This window comes from Cryptotermes secundus, unplaced genomic scaffold (genome assembly GCF_002891405.2).
Source record: "Cryptotermes secundus unplaced genomic scaffold, Csec_1.0 scaffold79, whole genome shotgun sequence".
Lineage (NCBI taxonomy): Eukaryota > Metazoa > Arthropoda > Insecta > Blattodea > Kalotermitidae > Cryptotermes > Cryptotermes secundus.
Genome location: NW_019741974.1, coordinates 660,084 through 683,176, shown reverse-complemented (window position 1 = coordinate 683,176; position 23,093 = coordinate 660,084). Strand labels below are relative to the sequence as shown.

Genomic DNA, 23,093 nt, shown 5'->3' with positions numbered 1-23,093 from the left:
CGTCGGCGTCGGCGACGGCGTCTAGGCGGTTTACGCGGTGCAGGTTGTTGTATAAGCAGCAGGGTCTGTGATACAAGGCTCATCCCTCCAGCTTGAAACTTGCTCACGAAGCTAACTCCTCGTGGTAAACAAAAGAAGCCTGCAACGATATGCTAAAGAGGATGTGACGGATGCTACAGGATGTACATGAAACAGATGAGAAATGCATACAACAATTTTATAGAAAAAATATGAATGTTTGGAAGACCTAGGAGTAGTTAGTTAGTTAGTTATTGGAGAGGGTGGGTTTCCCCATGCACTGAGACCAGTATTGGTCCATTGTGCTTCCCTGTATAATATTCTACCAGTCTCTATACCCTACCGATATTGGTGCGTACAATCAGTCCCGACCGAACCAGCGAGTTCGGCCTCTACTGGCTTGGCGGTATCTATAATGCTTCCCCCATCTATCAGAGGCTTTGGAGACTACTGTTGGGCGGGAAATTNCGTTACCTCTAGACTATGGAGGCCGCTAAGACCTAGGAGTAAGTCGTAAATTAATATTAAAACGTATCTCTGAGATAACGAACTTTTTTCGAAACAGAGAGATTGTCGCGCTATTGTAACTCTCTAACAAGGACAGGTCATAGGCAACCCTCACTTCTTGAAGGAAAATTTTCGAGATAGCTGATACTTATTTGTATAAAAGATTATGAAAAATGGGAATGAAGCCTAGCGCTCGTTAGACCGCGTACTGTACCGCCTCCCAGAGCAAGACAGGCCTTAGTACCTGACACCCGTATTCAACCTCTATCTGATTTCTGCCCAGACGTTAGGGAGAATGGAAGATCGGAGAAACCAGAAACAGATGATCTGTTTCTGCCTTCTTGTTCTGACTGCGGGTGAAGGGAAACACGACAAGCAAGCCACATACAGACTAAGTGACAATGCTGCTAGAAGGATGTTCTAATTTGCGTAAGGAAATATAACCGAAATTATACGGAACTGAGCTTGATTAAAAGAGTTTAGAATTAAATTAAGGTTGGTTGTAATTACTGGAAGTGCTGGTAGAGGGAAGTCTGCAGGGTAGATTGCAGTCACTATAATGGAGTACTGAGTCAAATAACAAAGTAGACATATTATAGTAATTTGTGATTTTAAAAAATTATTTTACTATCATTATTTAGGGTTGTTACGTGACTTATAAAACGGGATATTGCACCGAATGATTGGACTTATTGACACCTTATTCATTCAACTAAGGAGTACAGGCAATACAGCCCTACCGCTATTTAAACACTTCATAGTTCACAGCTACACAAGCACTAAGGTTCTCAGCCTTCACTAGTCGTATCCTGGCAACGGATTTATAACAGCCTCACTGTAACTTCAAATCCCACATGAAATCTTCTTTGCACCGCCCAATTCCTTTCTTGCCATTATTCTGCAGCTGCCAATACCGAAGATTCGACTCAGCTCAATTCCTCAGTTCCCAGGTTCATATCCTGGCAGAATGGCATCTCGAAACTCAACTCGATTCTCTGCTGCTGCTGCCAGCTTCTGAACTCTTCTTTATACCACTCTGCAAGGACCACACAGAAAACACAGCCTCTGTATTGTTGAAAAGACGTGATTACAGAGCTGTTGCATAACAACGGAAGTTACTCTATTGTTACTTGCTTATTCGTTACGGCGGAAATATGTTTACCGAGTCGTTGTCTAGCAATGAATGTCTATCGTTACTTCGCTATTCCGGCTTTCGGGCGTCATGTCACAATACATAATTCCCAACTGAAGATCTTGCATGATCGCCTGTAGTTACTCAAAACGGCTTCGTACTGGTCACACTAGTCTTACCTACCGTGTTTGTTCAGAGGTGACCCGGCATCTACCTACAACCATTCTACAAACACTGCAGTTACGCTCACGTGACGACAAAGTTCGCCAAGTATTCAACTCCATGGCAAGTTGCGAGACATCTTAGAAGATGATCTCCTTAATGTCTCGAACACTCTGACATTCCTTCGTGGTACAGGGGGCGTCGCAGGTGTGTTAACTTTCTTTGTCGTATTCCCTTGTTTGGGAAAAGTTACCTTCAGTTATCACTGGTCCCCCTCCCCTTGCCACTACAGCCCCAGTGGGCCTAGGCCTACCTCCATGAACTTCTCCGTTCACTTCGGTTTTTCGAGATCTTACACATACGGTAGGACTCCTTGGGCGAGTGATCAGCTAGTCGTAAGGCCTCTACCTGTACACAAACACAGAAAAACGCACACAAACATCCATGCCCTGAGTGGAATTCGAACCCACGATCTCGGCTTCCGAGCGAGCGAAGACAGTGCATGCTTTAGACCGCTCGGCTACCATGACCGGCTTTCACTGGTCCACGTACAGCAAATTATCTTCAGAATCGTTACTTACTCTTTATTGTTATTCTCTTTATTCGTTATAGAGACGGAGTTATAGCAAGGTATTTTTTCTTCTCTGCAGAGTCCACACTGACTCTGGGATCCACTCTTTCCCCCGAGCAAAGCGGGTGGGGTTGAAGCTGACCACTCACCTGTACCAAGTGCCGAGGTCTAGAGTGATGGAACTAAGTCTCTGCTCCCCCATAAGTCTTCTTGGCGTGGTGATTAATTAACTAAGCACACGAACAAAGTTACGTTTACATTATTAGTCGGGAAACTTCAGGGCCTGACGCAAATTTCATTTTTCTTCTCCACATCGTTCAGACCGACACTGAAGTCCATCCAGCCTCCTATCCAATGGGTAAACTCTGTGGGCAAAGCGAGCAGGTCGTGAATCCAACCACTCACCTTCAAATACTGCAGTGGTCAAGAAAACGTAGATCTATATATCCTCTTCCCCATACGCCTTCATGACAAAGTACTTAATTAATTACGCACAGGGACAACTTTGCCTTTTACAGGTCCACTCTTTATACTTTATATTGGTTTCCTTGTAAAATGTGATTTACTCTGATATTGATCCAGGCGTCTGCAGTCGTCGACGCGACGGGCCTTTAAACGCATGTAACTATTCAAGGCTGCTGTAACATATGTATGATATTTATATATAGAATTTTTGTAAATTATATGCAAAAGGTAAGGCGATTTTTTACCATGTTCAGAAATTAGAGTGGGGCAAGGATTTTAGGTTCTGTATTTCAACCTGCATGTGACGTACATCCCCAGCTCCGGCCGAATATTGAAGCAATGTTGTCAGATCTCTGATCATCAAAGAGTGCAAATGTAGCCAGGATCCATGTGGCAGTGGAACAGAGTTCACACCTGTCAGCGCCCCGTAGGCCAACCAGCATCGACGTCACTTCCGGCCAGGATTTCTAGACGCCCAGAGCTGGGCGCTCATGCTAAGGACCATGCAGTCATGACCAGATTACAATGACAGTTCAGATCAGGGTACTTAGTATAATTTCTGAGTGAGAGCATTGGGTTTATAACACGAAGGAGCAACCGAGTGGAAGGCCTGAGCACATTTTATCAAAATTTTGAGTGAAAGACAGCAAACTCAGTCTCTCGGCTGCGGTATTGCATGTGGTATAGTTGTAAGGGTGTGACTACTTCCACCGCTTGCGCACTTACTATGCACCTTAGCGGCCTCCGTAGTCTAGAGGTAACGTTCCCACCTCATGACTTGTGGTACGTGGGTTCAAATACCCGGCGGAGGTCGTCGAATTTTTAAGGGCGGAAAACTTCAGGGAACAAGTCCTCCGGGAGGGACTTTAAGCTGTGTGTCCCGTGTCGTAACTTTACGGCACGTAAAAGAATCTCATATCCCCAAAGGGGATCACTGAGCAAAATTCAAGGACCTTTCCCGCCCAACAATAGTCTCTAAGGCCTCTGATAGATGGGGGAAGCATTACAGACACCGCTAAGCAAGTGGCCGAACTCGCTTCCTCGGCGGGACTGATGGTACGCACCATTTATCGGTAGGGTATAGAGACTGGTAGAATATCATAGAGGGAAGCACAATAGTTCAAACTGGTCGCGGTGAATGGGGAAACCCACCCTCTCTAAATAACTAATAACTAACTAATAATACTATGGACCTTGAAGGTTTAGGGACAAGCGGCGGGTTCCTGTGAACACGGCAAGGAACTTTTCGGTCCCATACAAGGCGAAGAATTACTTGATCAACTGAGTAACTATTACATTTTGAGGAACTAGTCTGCTTCATGAGATAGTCAATTATTAATTTATAAAACATAAAAATTGCTCTCAGATTTGGAAGGATTGTGCGGCACTATATAAGCAGTATAGGAAAGATATTGCTTTCAGAACCTGCTACCTCGTGGATTTCTATTAGAGACATTAGCAAGAGAATCGGCCTGAAACGGGTGTTACTTTGAAAACCAGACTTGAATATGGATCGTACTAGTAGAGATATTGTCTTTCTGACGCCCGATACATATAGCTGTTTTCACTACAACAAACTGGTTCAAGAAGCTTAGTTACGGCAGACGCTATGAAGAGGAATGCAGATGCTAGATGAAGGTTTTTTTATTGCTAGTTGGGTGGGACTAAGTCCCTTGTACTGCGGCCACTTCTGGCCTATTGTACCAGCCCCAGATGATAGGTGAGGGTGATTGTGGAGCAATTGATGGAATGAAGATTAGGAGGGGAAACTGAAGTACTCGGAGAAAATCTGCCCCACCGCCACTTCATCCACCACAAATCCCACTTGACCAGACCCGGGATCGAACCCGGGCCTCCGCGGTGGGAAGCCAGCGACTAACCGCTTGAGCTATGGCGCGGCCCTTAGAGGAAGGGAAGTGATTGGCGTTTTGTCCCTTCCGCTTCAGTCCAGAGAATATTATCCATTTCCCACGGGATACGTGACTGGTTGCTCTCCAATGTAGGCCTGGCTAATTGAATCTTGATTTTCCAGTCACCTAACACATAGCCTAATCACTGCACTAACTGAGCTACTTGTCTCACTGGTACATTCTATTTTCCTCTCATCTTGCTCCCACTTTGGAGCATAGGGCTGTTTTCTCAGTTTCACTGGTCGTTTTTACAGACGGTAGGACTACCTGGATGGGTGATCAACTCGTCGCAAGGCCTCCACCTAAACACAGGATAACACAAACACAGAATAAACGCATACACAAACCAACATCCATGCCTTGTGTGGGAATCGAACCCACGAACCCGGCTTCCGAGCGAACGAAGACAATACATGCCTTAGACTGCTCGACTACCGTGAACAGCGGTAAATTCTATACTTAGTAGCAAATTCCATAGGCCTCCCTATTAAATTTTGCAGCTCAATATATACCCCTTTTACCATTTTGTGTGTAATGGAGCAAAGGGTCACATGCATGTAGATGTAGTTTTTTTGGTAAATGTGGAATCACTACAATTAGACGGTAAGATGGAAAAAACACAAAAAACTAAACTAAAACTGCATAGTAATAAGGACATGAACCGGAGAGCTGGGGTTACAAGGAAGTAAAAGAAATTCCTGACTAATCAGAATGTTAACACGACAGCGGGAACCGCTGACAATACGGAAGGGCTATATGAAATGTGTCATAAGCACTAAGGCAGACGAAAAATGCTGAGTAGGAAGAGGCGGTTTACCAAAAGAGTCAACCCCTTCTCGATTAACAACCAATAAACAAGCTACACCGACCCAAAATCACGTCAGGGTAGGAGGACCCCTATACCCGGAAGACAACGAGTCAGCATAGCAGAGGTTATAAAAACCCGAGACGACCCATTTTAGGGGCTCTTTTTAGCTTTTTAGCTTCTTAGCTTTTTTTGGCTATTCGATTCGATTCTAGTCGGATCTATTCTTATTAATGTCATTATTACATTAGTACCTCAATTGTGGCCATGAGTGGACGCTGGATCGTGATGACAAGCCTTCTCCTCTTCAGCTCACGTAAGTGGAACCATTTCATATAGCCATGATCATGAAGTGCAAAGTGTAAAGTGTAAAGTGTAAAGTGTAACCCGGGAGAGATAGGCTAACCAGATGGGCTAGGTCATTCAGTGATTCCAAGCATAGAATACCGACAGCAGGGTGATAGGTGGTGGACATGATGAGACACTGCAAGATTATTTTAATGTAAGTCGAACCGACAAACGTCGGCACGGTGTATATAGTGTATTTAAAGACGTAGGTAAATAGAATAGGCTAGGAATGTGACGAGTTTCATTCAACCTCACATATCCACGAGTGTTATCCTCTTCCTCCGACTCCAGGACTTCCCAAAGCTTCGGCGATTTACGGTTTACCCCAGACAGTAATGCAAGCTAAGATAAGTACGAGATTTCTTGGATTACCAAGATGGTGGCAGCATACTAAACAGGGTGACGGAGAGGAATATTTCCTCGTCCTCCGTCATCCCGGCAGGAGATAAGTGTAGCGGGAGCTAGAGAGAGAGAGGTACAGAGGCGGAAGCGGTGGAGGTACTTCCACGCCCCCCCCCCGTCACGCCATAACATTGTGCATACATAAATTACAGAATATATTTATGTAATAACACGAAAATGTCACACTATTTAAATGTTGAGCTTATGTTTGTTTTACGAATTTACAACCGACAGACCTACGCAAATATTATATTTTATAGTGATAATGAGGTCCGCTCCTCAATTTTCTGTATATTAAAAGTGAAATTCTAGACTCTCAGGCGGACAGGAATATTAATAATATATTGAGTGCAACAGCGCACAATGAAACTGTCAATCGATATGAAAATTGATGTCGGGATCAAACCCGTTTCATATTGGCAGTTCCCTCAGCCGACTGAATGCCTGACAGCTCCAGAATTTCGCACTTCTGAAATAATCGAGTGTCATGAGCCCTGCTAACGTGTGGGCAGCTGGACATGAATGACTTGATAAAAAAACTTTTATCGTTGTATCGATGAAATGAAAAATAGAAACCGTAATGATCATCGTAGTTACCAAGAAAATGGAATGGAAAATATATTTTCAAAGAGTTTAAAGAAGCACGTGTGCTATATCTGTTTAGATACAATTTTATAAGAGAGAAAAATTATTCATAATACAGGAAGCCATGCAACTGATGTATACGTTTTGAGAGAGTAATTCAAATCCGGAATTCCGGACGTCATACGAAGTACGAAGCGTTTCATTTTTCGTATATTTTCACATCATTTGAAGTTAATTTCGAAGCAAGCCCTAGAGTTTCCAGTGGACTTTTACGGCGTGGCTCAGAAATTAAAATCAAATGGCTGTATCAATGTCACTCAATAAATATTTTAGAGAACTAATGATTCCCATTACTAAACTTACCTATTCAAATTGCATCGCCTTCTTCAGCCAGATCATGTCGTTTCAAATGACGAGTTCTATAGTTTTCTTCTTCTTCTTTTTGGGGTTGCGTGATACTGAGTCCACTTCGTACGTCGGCCACTAGCTTGCCTATTGTGCCAGCCCCGGACGACAGATATTGAGTGTGAGAATTTGCTGAAGAAAGCGAAGTGCTCGGAGAAAACCTTCCCCAGCTCCACTTTGTCCACCAAAAATCCCACATAACCTGACCTGGGCACGAACCCGGTCCCCGCAATGGGAAGCCGGGCGACTAGCCGCCGGAGCTATGGCACGGCCGAAGAGCTGTATAATGCATTTGTTTTCAAGCAGACACAAGAAAGCAGTAGCTTCGAGTAGCCAGTTTTCTTTTGTCACGGAATGTCCTGTAGACGAATTTCACCAGGAAATGATTCATTATGTAGCTAGAATATATAGTTCCGGAGATTCTGTGTTCTGAACGTGCTGATGGGTTTTGTTTTGAATGACTACATCAACACTGTGATACCATAAAACTTCATGTTTACTAAGCGAGTAAAAGTGGGGTTGTATATATGTTAAAATACGGTGAACTCATGCTACATGAGTGCTCAGATACCCTCTATATGTAAGGCTTAGCTACTGAGCCCTTCCCGAGTTTCTTCTGCGCATGTTCGAGTAGACGTAAAGTAACGAAGCCAGTGCGATTAAATTTCTGTCAGCTCTCGTTCTCGAAACATAATTCTATCGAATTTTTCTTTGTACCGGTAGCAAACCCGTTTATTGAGAGGAAATTGAGCTCGGGAAAATAAAATGAACTTTTCAAATAATTAAGAATGCCGTGGAAATGTAAGGTAAGCTAATTGACAAATTTCAATTAAACGGAACAAATTCATGCACTAGAACTCAATAGAAGAATAGGCTATAGTATTTTTGTCACGAAAGTGTATACAATATATGAAACAGTGATTTCTCTGGCAATTTTTTAACATGTAAATAAATCATCAAGTTCCACAGAATGTTCGCAATCTCTTGAGTAGATAAACAACTGTTGCCTTCTCAAGGAGGACTCGGCTCCACTGAATTAATTAGTATTTTCATGAGGAATGACTGTAGACGAGGTTTGTATTGGTGATTGAATTTGTTGACCATTTGAACGTACTACTCGAGACTACACTTACTTATAGCGCCATCGCTGAGCTCCACACTTTACACAAATCACTATAACACACTCTAAATCTTATCAGTCTGCTATGCTTTCACCAGTGTTTCCTGGTAACGGCTTCTAACAGTGGAGATTCTTCAGTTTCCGTGCTCACTTCTTTAGCCGCTGGTTGTCAACTGCACCGACTCAGTCTTCTACTCACAAACCCCCTTACAACTCTGCCTGAACTCTTTTGCCAATTGTTCTCCTTATAACATCTCGGCACGGACACCGTAGAAAACATCCATCATTTTTGTACTCCAATTGTTTCCGTGCGAACATTTTTGTTTGCGAAAGCGTTATTTAATAACGGCTGCCTATACGTAATTATTAAAAATCTGTTGCCTTGCAGCGGATGTTTTTGTTGTTTGATGCGAGGTCGTTACCTAGCAACCTGTCTGCACGCTACAGTATGTTATCTAGTTAGTTCGATGTGTCATCAAAGATCAGTCGGTATAGAAACGGGCCACGAGCTACAAAGCTGGGATTCGATTCCCGGCAGGTGGAATCTGTTCCACAGATTTCAGACAGACCCTGTAGGCCACCCAGCCTCCTGTCCAATGGGTACCGGGGGCTCTTCCCCAGGGGCAAAAGCGGCCATGCGTGAAGCTCCATCCAGTGCTAGGTGGATACATAACTCCACTCCCTCATTAAGTTCTCACGACATGGCTCTTAGTTAATTAAGCACAGGAACAACTTTACCTTGCCTTTTACTCTTTCAATATGTTTGCGGATATATCGCTGCGCGCTGTGTCCATACTTACGTGTATTCCGGCAATGTAACATAACATTTGATTCCAATATTTCTAAATCCTTATTAAACACCAGAAATAGACCTACATGAGGATCAACCTACTGAATTACCTTCACTTTCCCCAGGACAATATGTAATACTATCAGACATCAGTGTCCTGAGCAGACCTCGAATCCGTGACCTCAGAGTGCAGGATAGGAGCTTCTCCCAGCGGTGGTTACGAAGAGTTCTATCTTCAGGGATATAACGCCATGTAGTCTCTTGAAAGTCAACCGATGTTTCGGAGGACATTTTCGGTTCAATGTTCAGGATTAAAGAGTAAGCGAAGCAAGAAACGAACACGAAGAAAGTAGCTAGAAAAGGGGTTCAAGGGTGAGTTAAAAAAAATTAGCACAGAGTAGGCCGAAAACAAAGCTTCGCTTATTGCCTGCTTCATGCTGATATTTTGCTTGGCATAGTACTCAATCACGAAGATGTAGGCAACTTGTTCCTCCGAAACCTCGGCTGGCTTTCGACATTCTACACGGTGTTGTACCCCGGGAGATAGAAATCTTCTGTGACCTTAGTGTTTACACAGCCTGTGACCGTGGGAAACCTAAGCTGCTTGTCTACCACTGCGAGTGAGAAATGCCATGGAGTCGTGAGCTCTTCTTTAAGTATGCCGTATATTACGTATAAGCCTATTTTATCCATGGTTTTATTTACATTGAAATAATACAAACATTAGGCTCTCGACAACAGATGTAATTTACATAGAAATAAACACTATTTTTGTCCACATATCATAGATTGTATGTATCACTGAAACCTAGATAAAGGGCTCACTGATACAATTGTTATTAAGCCTATTAACAATATTTTGACGAGTTTACACTTTGTTATGTGATATAACAAACTCACTATAATCGTATTTATTAAATTTCTAATTTCTTGCTCTCAAAAATATTATCACATTTATAAAAACACGAAAAATATAATGTATCCATATAACAAATATATACATACATAAATTTTTACAAATAGTGAGATATTTCATTTGAGCTCGCGTTGTTCTAAGATATCATATTCATGTGGATTTCAAATCAAAATCAAGTGCAGTTTTGTATTACCCCTGATGCAAGGCTCTCTACAGCTCATTACCTCCTATTCAAATTGCAATATTATTACTGAAATCGTGCTATGTTCATGTATACGACACATAAGATTTCGATAACATGTTTTCGATGTTGGAGACCATAAACATACACAAAATATTGAGAGCATGTTAGCAACTTTTTGTAGTTGTACATTATAATTATGCGACTGTTCAAAATTGCACAGAAAATAAGAAAGAAAATTAGAGAGAACTTTCTCCAATAATGTAACACTGAATTGTGCGTCTAACTAAAACGTCTTTCTAGAAGTTACTAATCTTACTTGAGGTTTGTCGATAAAATGTGATCTATGGTTTGTAATATAGGCCTATGTGAAAAGTCATTTATAGCCGTAAAAAACGCGGTCTCTATTGTGGGTCTACATGGCTCTATATCGGAATTGTCCTACGGATTTTATTGCAAGTCATTCGAATTAAAAAGAAATGTTGGACGGTGTATGCCGTAATTCTAGGTTACACAGAAGCACACGGACGGACAGACATGTTTTTCGACAAAATTCTAAGGTTCACTGTCCGTGAAATGATACAGCACTGATTATTTGTGTTCGTTTCGAAAACCCCAAGTGTATTGGACGTAATGTGGCGATTCTATTTTTCTTTCGAAAAGTTTATTTCTTTGCTACAAATATAAGATGTTACACAAGAGTTGTCCACAGAAACCTGTTTAGATTCCATGTAAAGTATTCATCACTTTAACCGACACCTGAGTAGATTTACTGCTTTATTGAAAATCTCCAACGTAAAATTTTAAAATAATCTAATACTGTAAGAGCTTATAGGTCACAAGGGGTCAGATAAATATCACCTCCATATAAGGTGTTCATTTTTCTTTGTAAATAATACAGGATAACCGTTCATGCGAGCTGTCTAAGGCATGTACTGTCTTCGCTCGCTTGGAAGCCGGGATCGTGGGTTCGAATCCCACTCAGGGCATAGAAGTTTGTGTGCTTTTTTCTGTGTTTGTCTACAGGTAGAGACCTTGCGACGAGCTGATCACCCGCCCAAGGAGTCCTACCGAATGTGTAAGATCTAGAAAAACCGAAGTGAACGGAGAAGTTCATGGAGGTAGGCCTAGGCCCACTGGGGCTGTAGTGCCAAGGGGGAAAAAAAACCGTTCATGCACGGAACGGTCATGTTTTGTCAGTTTGTGTTGTCGTAAACCTATCTGTAAGCTGTTATATTACTTTACTACTGTAACGTTATACTAATAGAATATTCTGCTAATGAATGTTTGTGAATTTATGGGCAAATCAAATTTAAATTGAGCGCAATGGGTTACAAAAACAATCAGCTCCTTTTTATAATGCTGAAAGCAGTGCCTTAAAATGACTAGTCCAGAAGGGACGCGTTAAGGCTATAAATGTCTTGTTTCACTTTGGTTTTGTACTTTCACTGTCGAGGTGACCCGATAGTAAATTGTAATAAAATATGTTTGTATTTCTTGGAGCTTCCCTCTTTAAACACTTAAATTATAATAAAACTAGCAAGAATTCAGTCAAATGGATCCTGAATCTCAAACCGGATGAGTTTATTATAACAGCTTCTACAGGCTATCTATATACACAATTTATAATCACAAATTTCTGGCCCGATATATGTCAATAAACGTTTTTTAGGTTTTGTTTGGGCGGCGCCATAGCTCAAGCTGTTAGTCGCTGGCTTCCCACCGCGGCGGCCCGGGTTCGAGCCCGGGCCAAGTCATGTGGGATTTGTGGTGGACAAAGTGGCCAATCTTCATTCCACCAATTGCTCCACAATCACCCTCGCCTATCATCTGGGGCTGGTACAATAGGCCAGAAGTGGCCGCAGTAAAGGGACTTAGGCCCACCCCACTAGCAATGAATGAATGAATGAATAGGTTTTATTTTTAAAGCACTCAAGAGCTTCTAAGATGACTGTGTTACGGCAGGTTTCCGATCTCCTAAATTTTCTTCTTTCAGGACGCTGTCACTACCCAGAATTCCTTGTGTTGGTTTTCTATTTGTGAATAATTGTTAATATTCAATATCCAGCTTATCTATAATTATAATTACGTAAGAGCGTTATATTTTTGCACGTTCTGGCACTGTATTTCCGAGACTAAAATCTATCGCTGGAATTATATTTGGTACAATTACCATACACTCTAATTCCTTTCGTGAAATTTCATCACAAAAATATTTTTGCTAAATCTGACAAATATAATGAAAACTGACAAGATATTTTAAATTAATCGTGTTTAAAATTCATACAATGAATTATATCTTCTTTGGTTTTTCAGCATGCTTGGAACTTTGAAGTTTCAGTATTATCCCAACTACTTGTAATTTTATAAAACTTCTGCCTAATTACTACTTTCTGTCTAGTACAGGCTTAATTAATAATTAAATGTGTGTGAGAATATATGTGATTGGTATATTCTTATACACTTACTTTTATAGAATATCCAAGCACATTTTATGGTTAAAAATATGTCACATGTGACTTCAAGTTCCTTCAAGTTCCGGTACAACTGTCCTCTTTATCTTGAAATATGAAGCACGTTTTGTCAGGCTACAAAGAGAGAACACACGTGACTTGTCTAAGCCTGATAATATTCCCCCTCTTATAGAATCTTCTAGCCTGCTTTATGAGTCACAAAATATAAGCACACGTGACTTTTTTTAATTATTTTCTTGTCTAGAACTTCAAAGCATATTTTATGAGTCATAAAGGAGAAAGCGCCCGTAACTTTTACAATATTTCTCAGTTTCTTGTAGCCTGAGCTTTTCAGAACCTTATTTTAAAACTCTGTGTGCTAAACCACCAAGCCCCTTACTCCCACTCAGAGTCTTAGCACCAATGTGAGAAGAATACTCTCGCAGAAATCCTTCGGATATCGTAAATATCAACTAGTACACATAACAATGAAAGTGAAAACTTAATTCTTTCCTGAGATTTTCTCACAATGTCTTAATAACTCGATGATTCACAAAGGTTCNTAAAAAAAAAACAATATTATAAAATAAAAGAACCTTCTATATATATATATACACATAACACGGTCAGTGAGACAGAAAATTAAATTTACGTCACAGAGTATAGATACGTGTCTGCACCATAGAGGCTTACGTAGAACTCATCAGTGCCTACATCACTTTGATGCATCCATGCTTGATGTTGTCTGAGGACATCCGTAAGTCTCATATTTGCATCCGAATTCTCATAGAAGTGTTGACCTAGGCAGGGAGCCTCTTCTAGTGCATCTTGTTACATAGACTGGAGGCTTGTCTGAACTTTCAGCTCCTCTACCGATGTAAGCCAGACATGTATGGAATAACAAACTGGACTAAGCTTAAAGTTAGGCCGCGGCATAGCTCAAGCGGTTAGTCGCTGGCTTCGCACCGCGGCGGCCCGGGTTCGATCTCGGGTCTGGTCAAGTGTGATTTGTGGTGGACAAAGTGGCGCTGGGGCAGGTTTTCTCCGAGTACTCCGGTTTTCCCTGCCAATTTTCATTCCACCAATTGCTCCACAATCACCCTCACCTACCATCTGAGGCTGGTACAATAGGCCAGAAGTGGCCGCAGTACAAGGGACTTAGTCCTACCCCACTAGGAATAAAAAAAAAGCTTAAAGTTGTCCAGCATCCTGAGAGTTCCGTTCCAGTGCAATGTCGGGCTGACACGGAGAGAGCAAGAAATGAAATTAGCAAACTGCCGTGCGCTGCCGATGTGGCTGGAATCAACGTCTATTGAGTGGAGATTCGCTTATGTTTTTTCCTCTTCGTGAGCGGTTCCCCACCGTACCACCTTTCTCAGCACTCTTCTCTCCGTCGCAGTTCCTTCATGTAGGCCGTGAGCTCGTCCTCGAGGGCGCCGTGCTCAACATCCCGCAGACTGCTGTTGCTGACGTTGTTGCTGCTCGAAGCGAGGCTATGCACACTGCCGCTCCCACAAACCGCTAGCATGTCGAACATCTCCGGTGGCACGCTGTACTGATTGGGCGTCGGCGACCGCATTGAGTAAGAGGTAGATAACTTTTTGTTTTCTTCCACGAAATTTGTTGACGATGTTATGCTTCGTAAAACGTCCCAACTGCTCTTCTTTTTCTCTTTCTCCCCGTTCCGCTTTTCCTTCCGCTTAATTTTCAGATTGCTCTTTCTGAGTTGCTTCGTCAGAATAGGTTTCTGGCTAACCTGTGACGCGCTAATGATCACTGAGAAGGACCGTCTGTGGTTAGGATCGGCATTGATACGGCCGTTCGGTGAGGTGACCCAGTTGGAGTCCTGACCTCGACTGTCTGTCAGGAAGCTGCTGTCTTGCTTCCTGAAGCACCTTCTGGTTCCTGAGAAGTCTTTCACACTGGATCCACCGCTTCCTGGTCCACCAGGGAGCACCTCCTCCCGCACCGAGTTGCCCGAGTAGTCAGTGCTCTCCTGACCCGCATTGCTTGCCCCCAGGGAGCCTCGCTGGGCAGATCTGGAGAGGACTGAGTATGATCTGCGTGCCCCGTGGCCCTTGATCCCCCGGAACCGGCAGCAACGGGCAAGGGTGTCCTGAAAAAGAAAGACTGATTTTATTTTAATCAGGATACGTTCTTGATACACTAGTCTTGTATTCAAATGAAACAAGTGAAATACTAAAAGTAAGAACTTTCAGAACACAGTACACAAGGGCAACAATTTGAATGTATATAAGGTATTTTCTTGTAATATGCATACGGCATCTCACTTCAATGTCCCTTCCCCAAATATAAGCAGCATCCCAATGGCGATGAATGCAAATGAAGAATTATATTTTTGTATATACTGAATGTGGAATTTGCCGGTCATGGTAGCCGAGCGGTCTAAGGCATGTACTGTCTCCGCTCGCTTGGAAACCGGGATCGTGGGTTCGAATCCCACTCAGGGCATGGATGTTTAGTTTGTATATGTGCGTTTTTCTGTGTTTGTGTACAGGTAGAGGCCTTGCGACGAGCTGATCACCCGCCCAAGGAGTCCTACCGAATGTGTAAGATCTAGAAAAACCGAAGTGAACGGAGAAGTTCATGGAGGTAGGCCTAGGCTCACTGGGGCTGTAGTGCAAAGGGGGGGGGGGAATGTGGAATTTACAGCAGGATAGCATACATTATTGTTGGGCCGGGTGTAGCGACTGGCTTCTGGTTGGACGACTGAGGGATCGGAGTCCGAGTACCGGTGGCCGCAAAAATTTTCACTTCTCCATATCGTCCAGACCGAATCTGGGGTTCACCAAACCTCCTACCAAATGGGTATCGGGGGCTCTTCCCCGGGGGGAAAGCGGCTGAGGGGTGAAGATGACCACTCACCTCCAACTAGTCCCGAGGTCAAGAAAACTTGGGTCTATACATCCACTCCCCCATACGCCTTCACGGTGTAGTGCTTAATTAGTTAAGTACAGGGGCAGCTTTATTTCATCTTCACCTAGCATACATTATTGTTATTGGTTAGAAGAGCTGTTTAACAAATAATTTTCCACTTTGGTGTCTGATAATGGACAGAGAAGAATAATTCTTCAATATTTAATAGATATTGCTCAGTTGTACTTTAAATGCAAAAATCCTAACAAATCTGTCTTTAACCATGACTGCAACAATTATCTTAGTCTTCTCATTCATTCGTAGCTAACAGAAATGTGTGGCTGACAGTACTTCAAACATAAAAATAATCTAATTAAAAATATCAGGATGATGGGCAAGCCTAAGGAATTTCATTGTTCAGAATTCACATCAACCATTAAGTTTTTCAAGATTATTATATTGCATTGTTATTGAATTTTTTAATATTACGTATCGCCCTTTTTCTTATACAAAACGCGGCTTCAGACCCTTGGCTCAGTTGTTTTACATAAAACCGGGACCAAGGATAACGTCTGAAAATTCCATAATTGCGATAGTAGAGCATCGTCTTGGACTTTCAAATCTGCTTTCTTGTTCTGCACCACAGTCTACGAGAATATTCGCCATTAAACATTCAATGTAGCTGATCACAGTGGCCGTGCCGTCTAAACCATGAAATGTCTTCACCCGCTCGAACGCTGGGATCGCGGGTTCGAATCCCACTCAAGGCATGGATGTCTGTTTGTGTTTATACTGTGTTTGTGATAGGTAGCGGCCTTGTGATGGACTGATACTCCGTCCAGGGCGTCCTACCGACTGTCTTACATTAAGAAACTGAAGTGAAACTAGCGTTTCACGGATACTCCATGTTTCAAGTAGGAGCAAGAGGAAGAAAAGAAGACATTCAACATAATTGAAACATGTCAGTTGAGGGGAATTTTATGCTAAAAATTACAAGAAAGCAAGTAATGTCAAGGAAGGTAAAACGTGGAACATGTTAACAGAAATGGAGCAGTAATTTTTTTAAGTATACAACAGAGATGAGAATATTGTCAATATGTAGGAATTCTTCGTGAGATGTTCGGATGGAAGAAGTGCATATTATAACCAAGCAAATGGACTGCTAGTGCGGAGGTCAAGAAAATTTGGATCTATACATCCACTCCGTCATACGCCTTCATGATGTTGTGCTTAATTAATTAAGCAAAAGGACAACTTTACCTTCATTACCTTGATCCTCATACGTGGTAAAGTGGATGACCGAATTTCGATTCCCTGTTAGGACTTTTCTTTGTGCCACTATATGTAGAAAGGTTTTGAAACATAAAGTTCTATCCTATGAGAACCTGGGGCTCTCCTGTGGACACATAGCTGCCAGATAATTAAAATAACAACTTCCCTCAAGCTAGCAAATAGGAAATGTAAGCGTTGGGCTTCAGATCACGTAGCTAATTTGGAGGATTATGAGACAAGAAAATGTTTCGAAGCTTTTTATTTAAAAGCGATAGAACAACCTAGTAAAATAAATGAAAGTAACGATGTGATATCATGAAACCGAAGGACTGTCATGGCCGTAATATAAACGCCCACCATCGGCTCTTTCTTCAGTCCATTAAGCACAAACCATTACTCGGATATTTGCTTTCTTGCGACCTCGTAAAATTCATCCTCTAATCCCAAGAAACCTCTTCATACTCGCACGATATGATCCCATAATATTTTTATGTCCTTTAATTTTTCTGTAGTTCATTCATTGTAACCTATGCCTATCATCTCTATCTCCTTGCATGAAACAATTAAAATATTTCAGTAAAATAAAATAGATACATTTATGGTCTTATCAGTATATTAATTCTCCTGAAAAGCTTCGAAATGTGGTGTTGGAGAAGGATGGAGAAGATCAGTTGGACCGATTATGTGAGAAATGAAGAAGCGTTAATTAGGGTCAGTGAGCAGAGGAATATCCTACACGAAATAAGAAAACGGAAGGCTAATTGGATTGGTCATGTTTTACGTAGAAACTGCCTTCTAAAAGAAGTTATTGAAGGAAAGATAGAGGGGAGGATAGAAGTGACAAGAAGACGAGGAAGAAGACGTAAGAAGATGCTGGATGACCTTGGGGACAGAAGAGGATATTTTTATTTGAAGGAGAAAGCTCTGGACCGCATTAAGTGGAGGAACTGTTTTGGAAGAGACTGTGGACCTGTCGTCTTGACAGATTACAGATGAATGAATGAATGAATGAATGATTTCCAATACATATATTCTCCCTCGTTTATCTTTTATAATGTTTCAAGCGTAAGTATTTAATCTATATCATAACTCTCAATTCTGTGAACACAAATTACGGGGGAGGCTTAATTTGAACGCTCTACACTTAATTCGATGTCAAGATTGAGGTGTATAGATCCGTTGCTAGGCGACGATCTCGAAACAGACAACGAGACAACAACCGCTACTATGCAACGGTGCGGTAATCATGCCTCTACAACAACCGAGCTACTGTTGGAAATGACGTTTTCTACTCGGTCCGTGCAAATGAGTTATAAGAACTAAAATTGGGGCGACCCAGATCAGTCCAGTGCTGTTCTGCACGGAAGGCTGTAAAAAAAAAAGAACCTGAGCGTTGGAAGCTGAAGAATCTCCACTGTTAGAAGCCGTTACTAGGGAACGGCTGATGAAGATATAACAGGCTGCAGAAAGGATCAGCGTGTGCTGTAGTGATTTGTAAAGAGTGGAGATTAGTGACTTGTATTTCTGAGTGGTGTGTGTAAGTAGTCAACAACTCCATTCATGAATTCAAACCCCTCCTATAGACACACACCCTTAGATCGTGACAATATGAAAGAATACGAATCAGTCAGTCAGGTGCCAGTCTTATGCTTATTAAGCATCGTATTTCTTCTTGTGTCTTTTGTGTGATTGTGGCTGAATTTAAATACAAAAGAAGAAAAAAGCATGGAAACCCGTATGCAATAGTTTACAAATTAAAAAAAAAAAAGGAATACGTACGAATCTGGAAAGTGTCTAAAGCAGAGGATAAACATCTGATTTGGCTCCAGAAACGGGGGGCAAGGCCTGCAGGAATTAAGGGGAGCGAGAAGGGCTCTTACAGAAAACAACCCGGTTCCTTCCTGCCCTTTCAGTACACCCGAGAACACAAAAGACGACAAGAGACAGTTAGTAGTCTTGAAGACATCGATCGGCGTGTGGGGCGAAGGACAGTTAATTAATTTCATGCTATACAAAGGGAGTTGACTCTCACAAAAAGATTATGTGAAGGGAATAAGGACAAAAGAAACTACATAGGAAGTGCAAAGAGTTTGAGGTCCATTTTGAAGGGCCTGGGTCTTATGTGAAAGAAGACATTTAACAATCGAAAGACTGAAATGGGAAAACACGAGATTAGAAGCAGAAGCATGTAAACTCGATTAGACCTTGTCAAGAAAAGAAGCAGATAAGTTGCTTTACTGATTGAATGGCGCACTTTGCCGACAACAGAAAGAACAAGTCATGAAGTGATGAGATTAACGGAGGACCCAGCGTTCACAAAGCAAAAGCCAATCGCTTAAGGATTATGAATTCTAGCAGTGAGATGGCTATTATTACTAATTTTTATTCATCGAAACAAGGGGTCAAGCTTGATCTAACGAATATTGGAAATTACAGGAAAGATAAATTGGATCCCAGTCTTCTTCAGCACTCAGTTCTTGTTATCGTCAGGGGGTCACAAACAACAAAATTTGAAAAACACCAGCAGCAAATTCAGGAAATGGAATTTGGAAGAACTGACTGCAGGCCTGTGGCATTACTTTCTTTTTACATGCAAAAGCCACATGTGTACGGACTGATTATGGTTCGCAGACTATGACACGAACGCTATCTGTTGGACGAGTTTCTTTATCAGCGTCATGACCATCAGGAGGTGCTCCGACTTCCACTGTTAACACCCGCATTAGAATAATAATAGGATACGGAACATTGAAATTACCCAAAGTCATTGAAATTTGAGAGGATAAAACTGCTACTGTGTCTGAAGAAGACTGGGAATATTTACGCAAGAAGTTGAAATGAAAATAAAGCAGAGCGCGTTTGAGGTGAAACAAGAGCGAAATACACGTAAGCCATTCCCTTGGAGATTGGTAATTAGTGCAGTTTCTTCACCTGACTGATAAATTACTCGTTTTTACTTTAATTAATTTTAACATTGTTCTCGAATATTTGAATGTCTGATTATGCTAAATAATTTTGTGAAATGTTGCACATAATAGATAACTTTATTTTTCATTTGGGAATATTAGTAATAAAGAAAAATAATGGGCTCATAAAATTAAAGCAACAAAGTTGGGTTTTGGTGTCTGGAGTAAGGCATGACATTTTCAGATTAAAGAGCATTAGTCTCACGAATACCTGAACAGGCTAAGGTCAGACCATAGTTGGCCGCGCCATAGCTCAAGCGGTTAGTCGCTGGCTTCCCATCGCGGCGGCCCGGGTTCGAACCCGGGTCTGGTCAAGTGGGATTTGTGTTGGACAAAATGGCGCTGGGGCTTGTTTTCTCCGAGTACTTGGGATTCCCCTGCCAATCTTCGTTCCACCACTTGCTCCACAATCACCCTCACCTATCATCTGGGGCTGGTACAATAGGCCAGAAGTGGCCGCAGTTCAAGGGACTTAGTCCCACCCCACTAGCAATAAAAAAAAAGTTCAGACCATGCCTGTAACTGTACCTAAATAAATAATTTAACGTTAAAATGACGCTAAATGTCGTTGTTTTGCAGAAAGTACTTGGAGTTGTCCTGCTACAATGTGCTTACCTTGAACGCCTCGCGGAACTTGAGCGACATGGTGTGGTAGAGTATAGGGTTGATGGTGGTGGACACGTAGTACAATATGCCCGAGATGTACGTCATGATCTCGTAGATCCTGAGCATGACCGGCGCCTGCTGCTGCACCCCGTAGATCGCGAAGAGGCGCTGTGCATGGAACGGCGCCCAACAGATGAAGAAGGCGACAACCACAGCAACTGTAACCATAACAACGCAATGACACTGACAGTTTCAATATGAACGAGGTCAATGGCGGGTTATGGGCCAAGCGGCAGTGTGTCACATAGTTCAGTCTTTTGGATACAAATTATTTCCATGTTCTACGTCCTGGTGGTGGGGATATCAGACTGCGCATACTCTAATCTGACGTTAAAAAATAAACAACGTAGTAGTAGAAAATTAATTACACTAGTGTTTAATAATTTCAAATTAATCGAATAAATTCCTCACCTGAAACTAGACGCGAAAGATTTTAAAGAACTCGTTTTTGCCTAATGAATTAGAGGCGTCTAAGAATTCATAACGTTAATAACTTTCGTTATTATTATTACTTATGCTAATGATGCTAATACTAAGACCACTACCACTATAATTACGCGGTTCAGGATGAAATTAAGAGGAGATTGAACTCGGGTAATGCTTGCTGCCATTCAGTCCAGAACCTTTAGTCTTCTCGTCTGCTGTCCAAAAACATAAAAATTAGAATATACAAAATTATAATCTTGCCTGTTGTTCTGTATGGGTGTGAAACTTGGTCTCTGACATTAAGGAGGGACATAGACTGAGGGTGTTTGAGAATAGGGTGTTGAGGAGAATATTTGGCCAGAAGAGAGATGAAGTGAGAGGAGGTTGGAGAAAACTGCATAATGAGGAGCTTCATAACTTATACTCTTCTCCAAGTATATTTAGAATTATCAAAGTCAAGGACAATGAGATTGGCAGGGCATGAAGCACGAATTTGGAGAGAGGAACGCATATAGGATACTGGTGGGAAAGCCAGAAGGATAGGACCGCTGGGAAGACCAAGGTGTATGTGGGTGGATAATATTAAAATGGACCTTAGAAAGATGGTATGGTATGGTATGGACTGGATTGAGATGGCTCAGGATACTGACCAATGATACTGACTTGTGAACACGGTAATAAACCTTCGTGTTTCATAAAATGCTGGGAATTTCTTGAGTAGCTGCACAATTGGCGGCTTCTCAAGAAAGGCTCAGCTCTATGAATGACTGTGTGAGAGAGCATTTCTAGTAGGACCGATCATAGAGACCACGAGGTCTATGGCAGGAACTGTCTTCGCTCTCTCGAACATTGGGATCGTGGGTTCGAATCCCATTCAAGCCATGGATGTCTGTGTGTGCGTCTCTTCTGTGTTTGTCTTGTCTTGTGTGTAGGTAGCGGCGTTGCGACGGACTGATCCCCCGTCCAAGGGGTTCTACCGTCTGTGTAGAAAAGATTACGAAACTGAAGACGAGGCCAGAGCCCACCAAATCAGAGAATCGATGAATAGTAAAACAGTAAGGCGACCTGATGTGAGCCTGGCGACCTTCAGTTTCAGGCAGGTAAATAGGTATTTAGAATATCTATTCTTCATCACATCGAGACGGGTTCTTGAGAAGGGAACATAATCTTGCATCCGAATGAAACCGCGGATCTTCCTACCAGAGTCGAGTGGCCACACTGCGAAACTGACTCTTCACTTGCCTGCTTTTTGGTCACATTGTTTATTAACTAGAATTGTAACCGTCCAGACCTGTTACAGTTCTCCGTGGACGCTATGGCCCTCTTTAGCCATTTCGGAAGGTGACTGGTTTATTGGCACGTTATGACTTGTTTTTCGTATCTTGACAGAAAACAACTGCCTTGTTTTTGTTTACATGCAGTTTGGATGACCGGAAGGGGACAAGGTCACCACGGGAGGCAAGTTTAGTTTTCTGAAGATGTGAATTTTATTTTGTTGACATGTGTAGCCGTCATAAAGTGTCTTCGGAAGGGTGTAGCTGGCCCCTAAACTAAAGAAACTAACCGCTCTCACATGCGGGGTTCCGAGTTCTGTATCTTGGGAACTGTTTTATTCTCAAAGTTGGTTATGCGATTGGCTTGTGCCGTCTGCACGATGAATTTGGCTAGTTAAAATCAGCCAACAGGAAATGAATTCTTGTCTGAGAGAGAGGCCGTCGATTCAAATCCTTCTTGGAGGACGAAGCGACGCTCCCGCAGGATACCAGTCTTCAGAAACTTGGCGTTTTGAATTGGCTGGAGGCAGACATCATTGAACTGCACTCCTCATGTTTCCATAAATTCATTAGCCATTTGCTTGGATCGTTAAATCTGATAATAATAAAGGGCCACATTACTCCGTGCCTGCAGATGAAGTTATAATATTTCGCTTCTGAATAAATAAACAGTTTGTGGGCAGCGGAAGTTGTGGTGTTGATTCCGAGCAGTGGCCTGGCTTCGAGTGTGCAGTTTCCGGTTGCCTCAGTTATTGCCTTAACACGATCCTGATAGGAGTCGAGTGGCCTACCGAAGCCGGCATGTAGGTACAAAGATAAAAAGTGGGGACGGTAACAGTTCC

General features: G+C 42.2%; 1 protein-coding gene across 1 annotated transcript in view; it reads right to left on the bottom strand.

Annotated features, from left to right (window-relative positions):
* Positions 1-13,897: 13,897 nt before the first annotated feature.
* The window catches only part of LOC111872832 (pyrokinin-1 receptor), a 346,467-nt gene continuing 337,271 nt past the window's right edge, over positions 13,898-23,093 (bottom strand). The window contains exons 2-3 of the mRNA XM_023867038.2: positions 20,501-20,709; positions 13,898-14,886 (exon numbers count right to left, since the gene is read on the bottom strand). Of these exons, the coding sequence (XP_023722806.1) occupies positions 14,146-14,886; positions 20,501-20,709 (950 nt within the window). The 3' untranslated portion in view covers positions 13,898-14,145. The remainder of the gene's footprint in view (positions 14,887-20,500; positions 20,710-23,093) is intronic.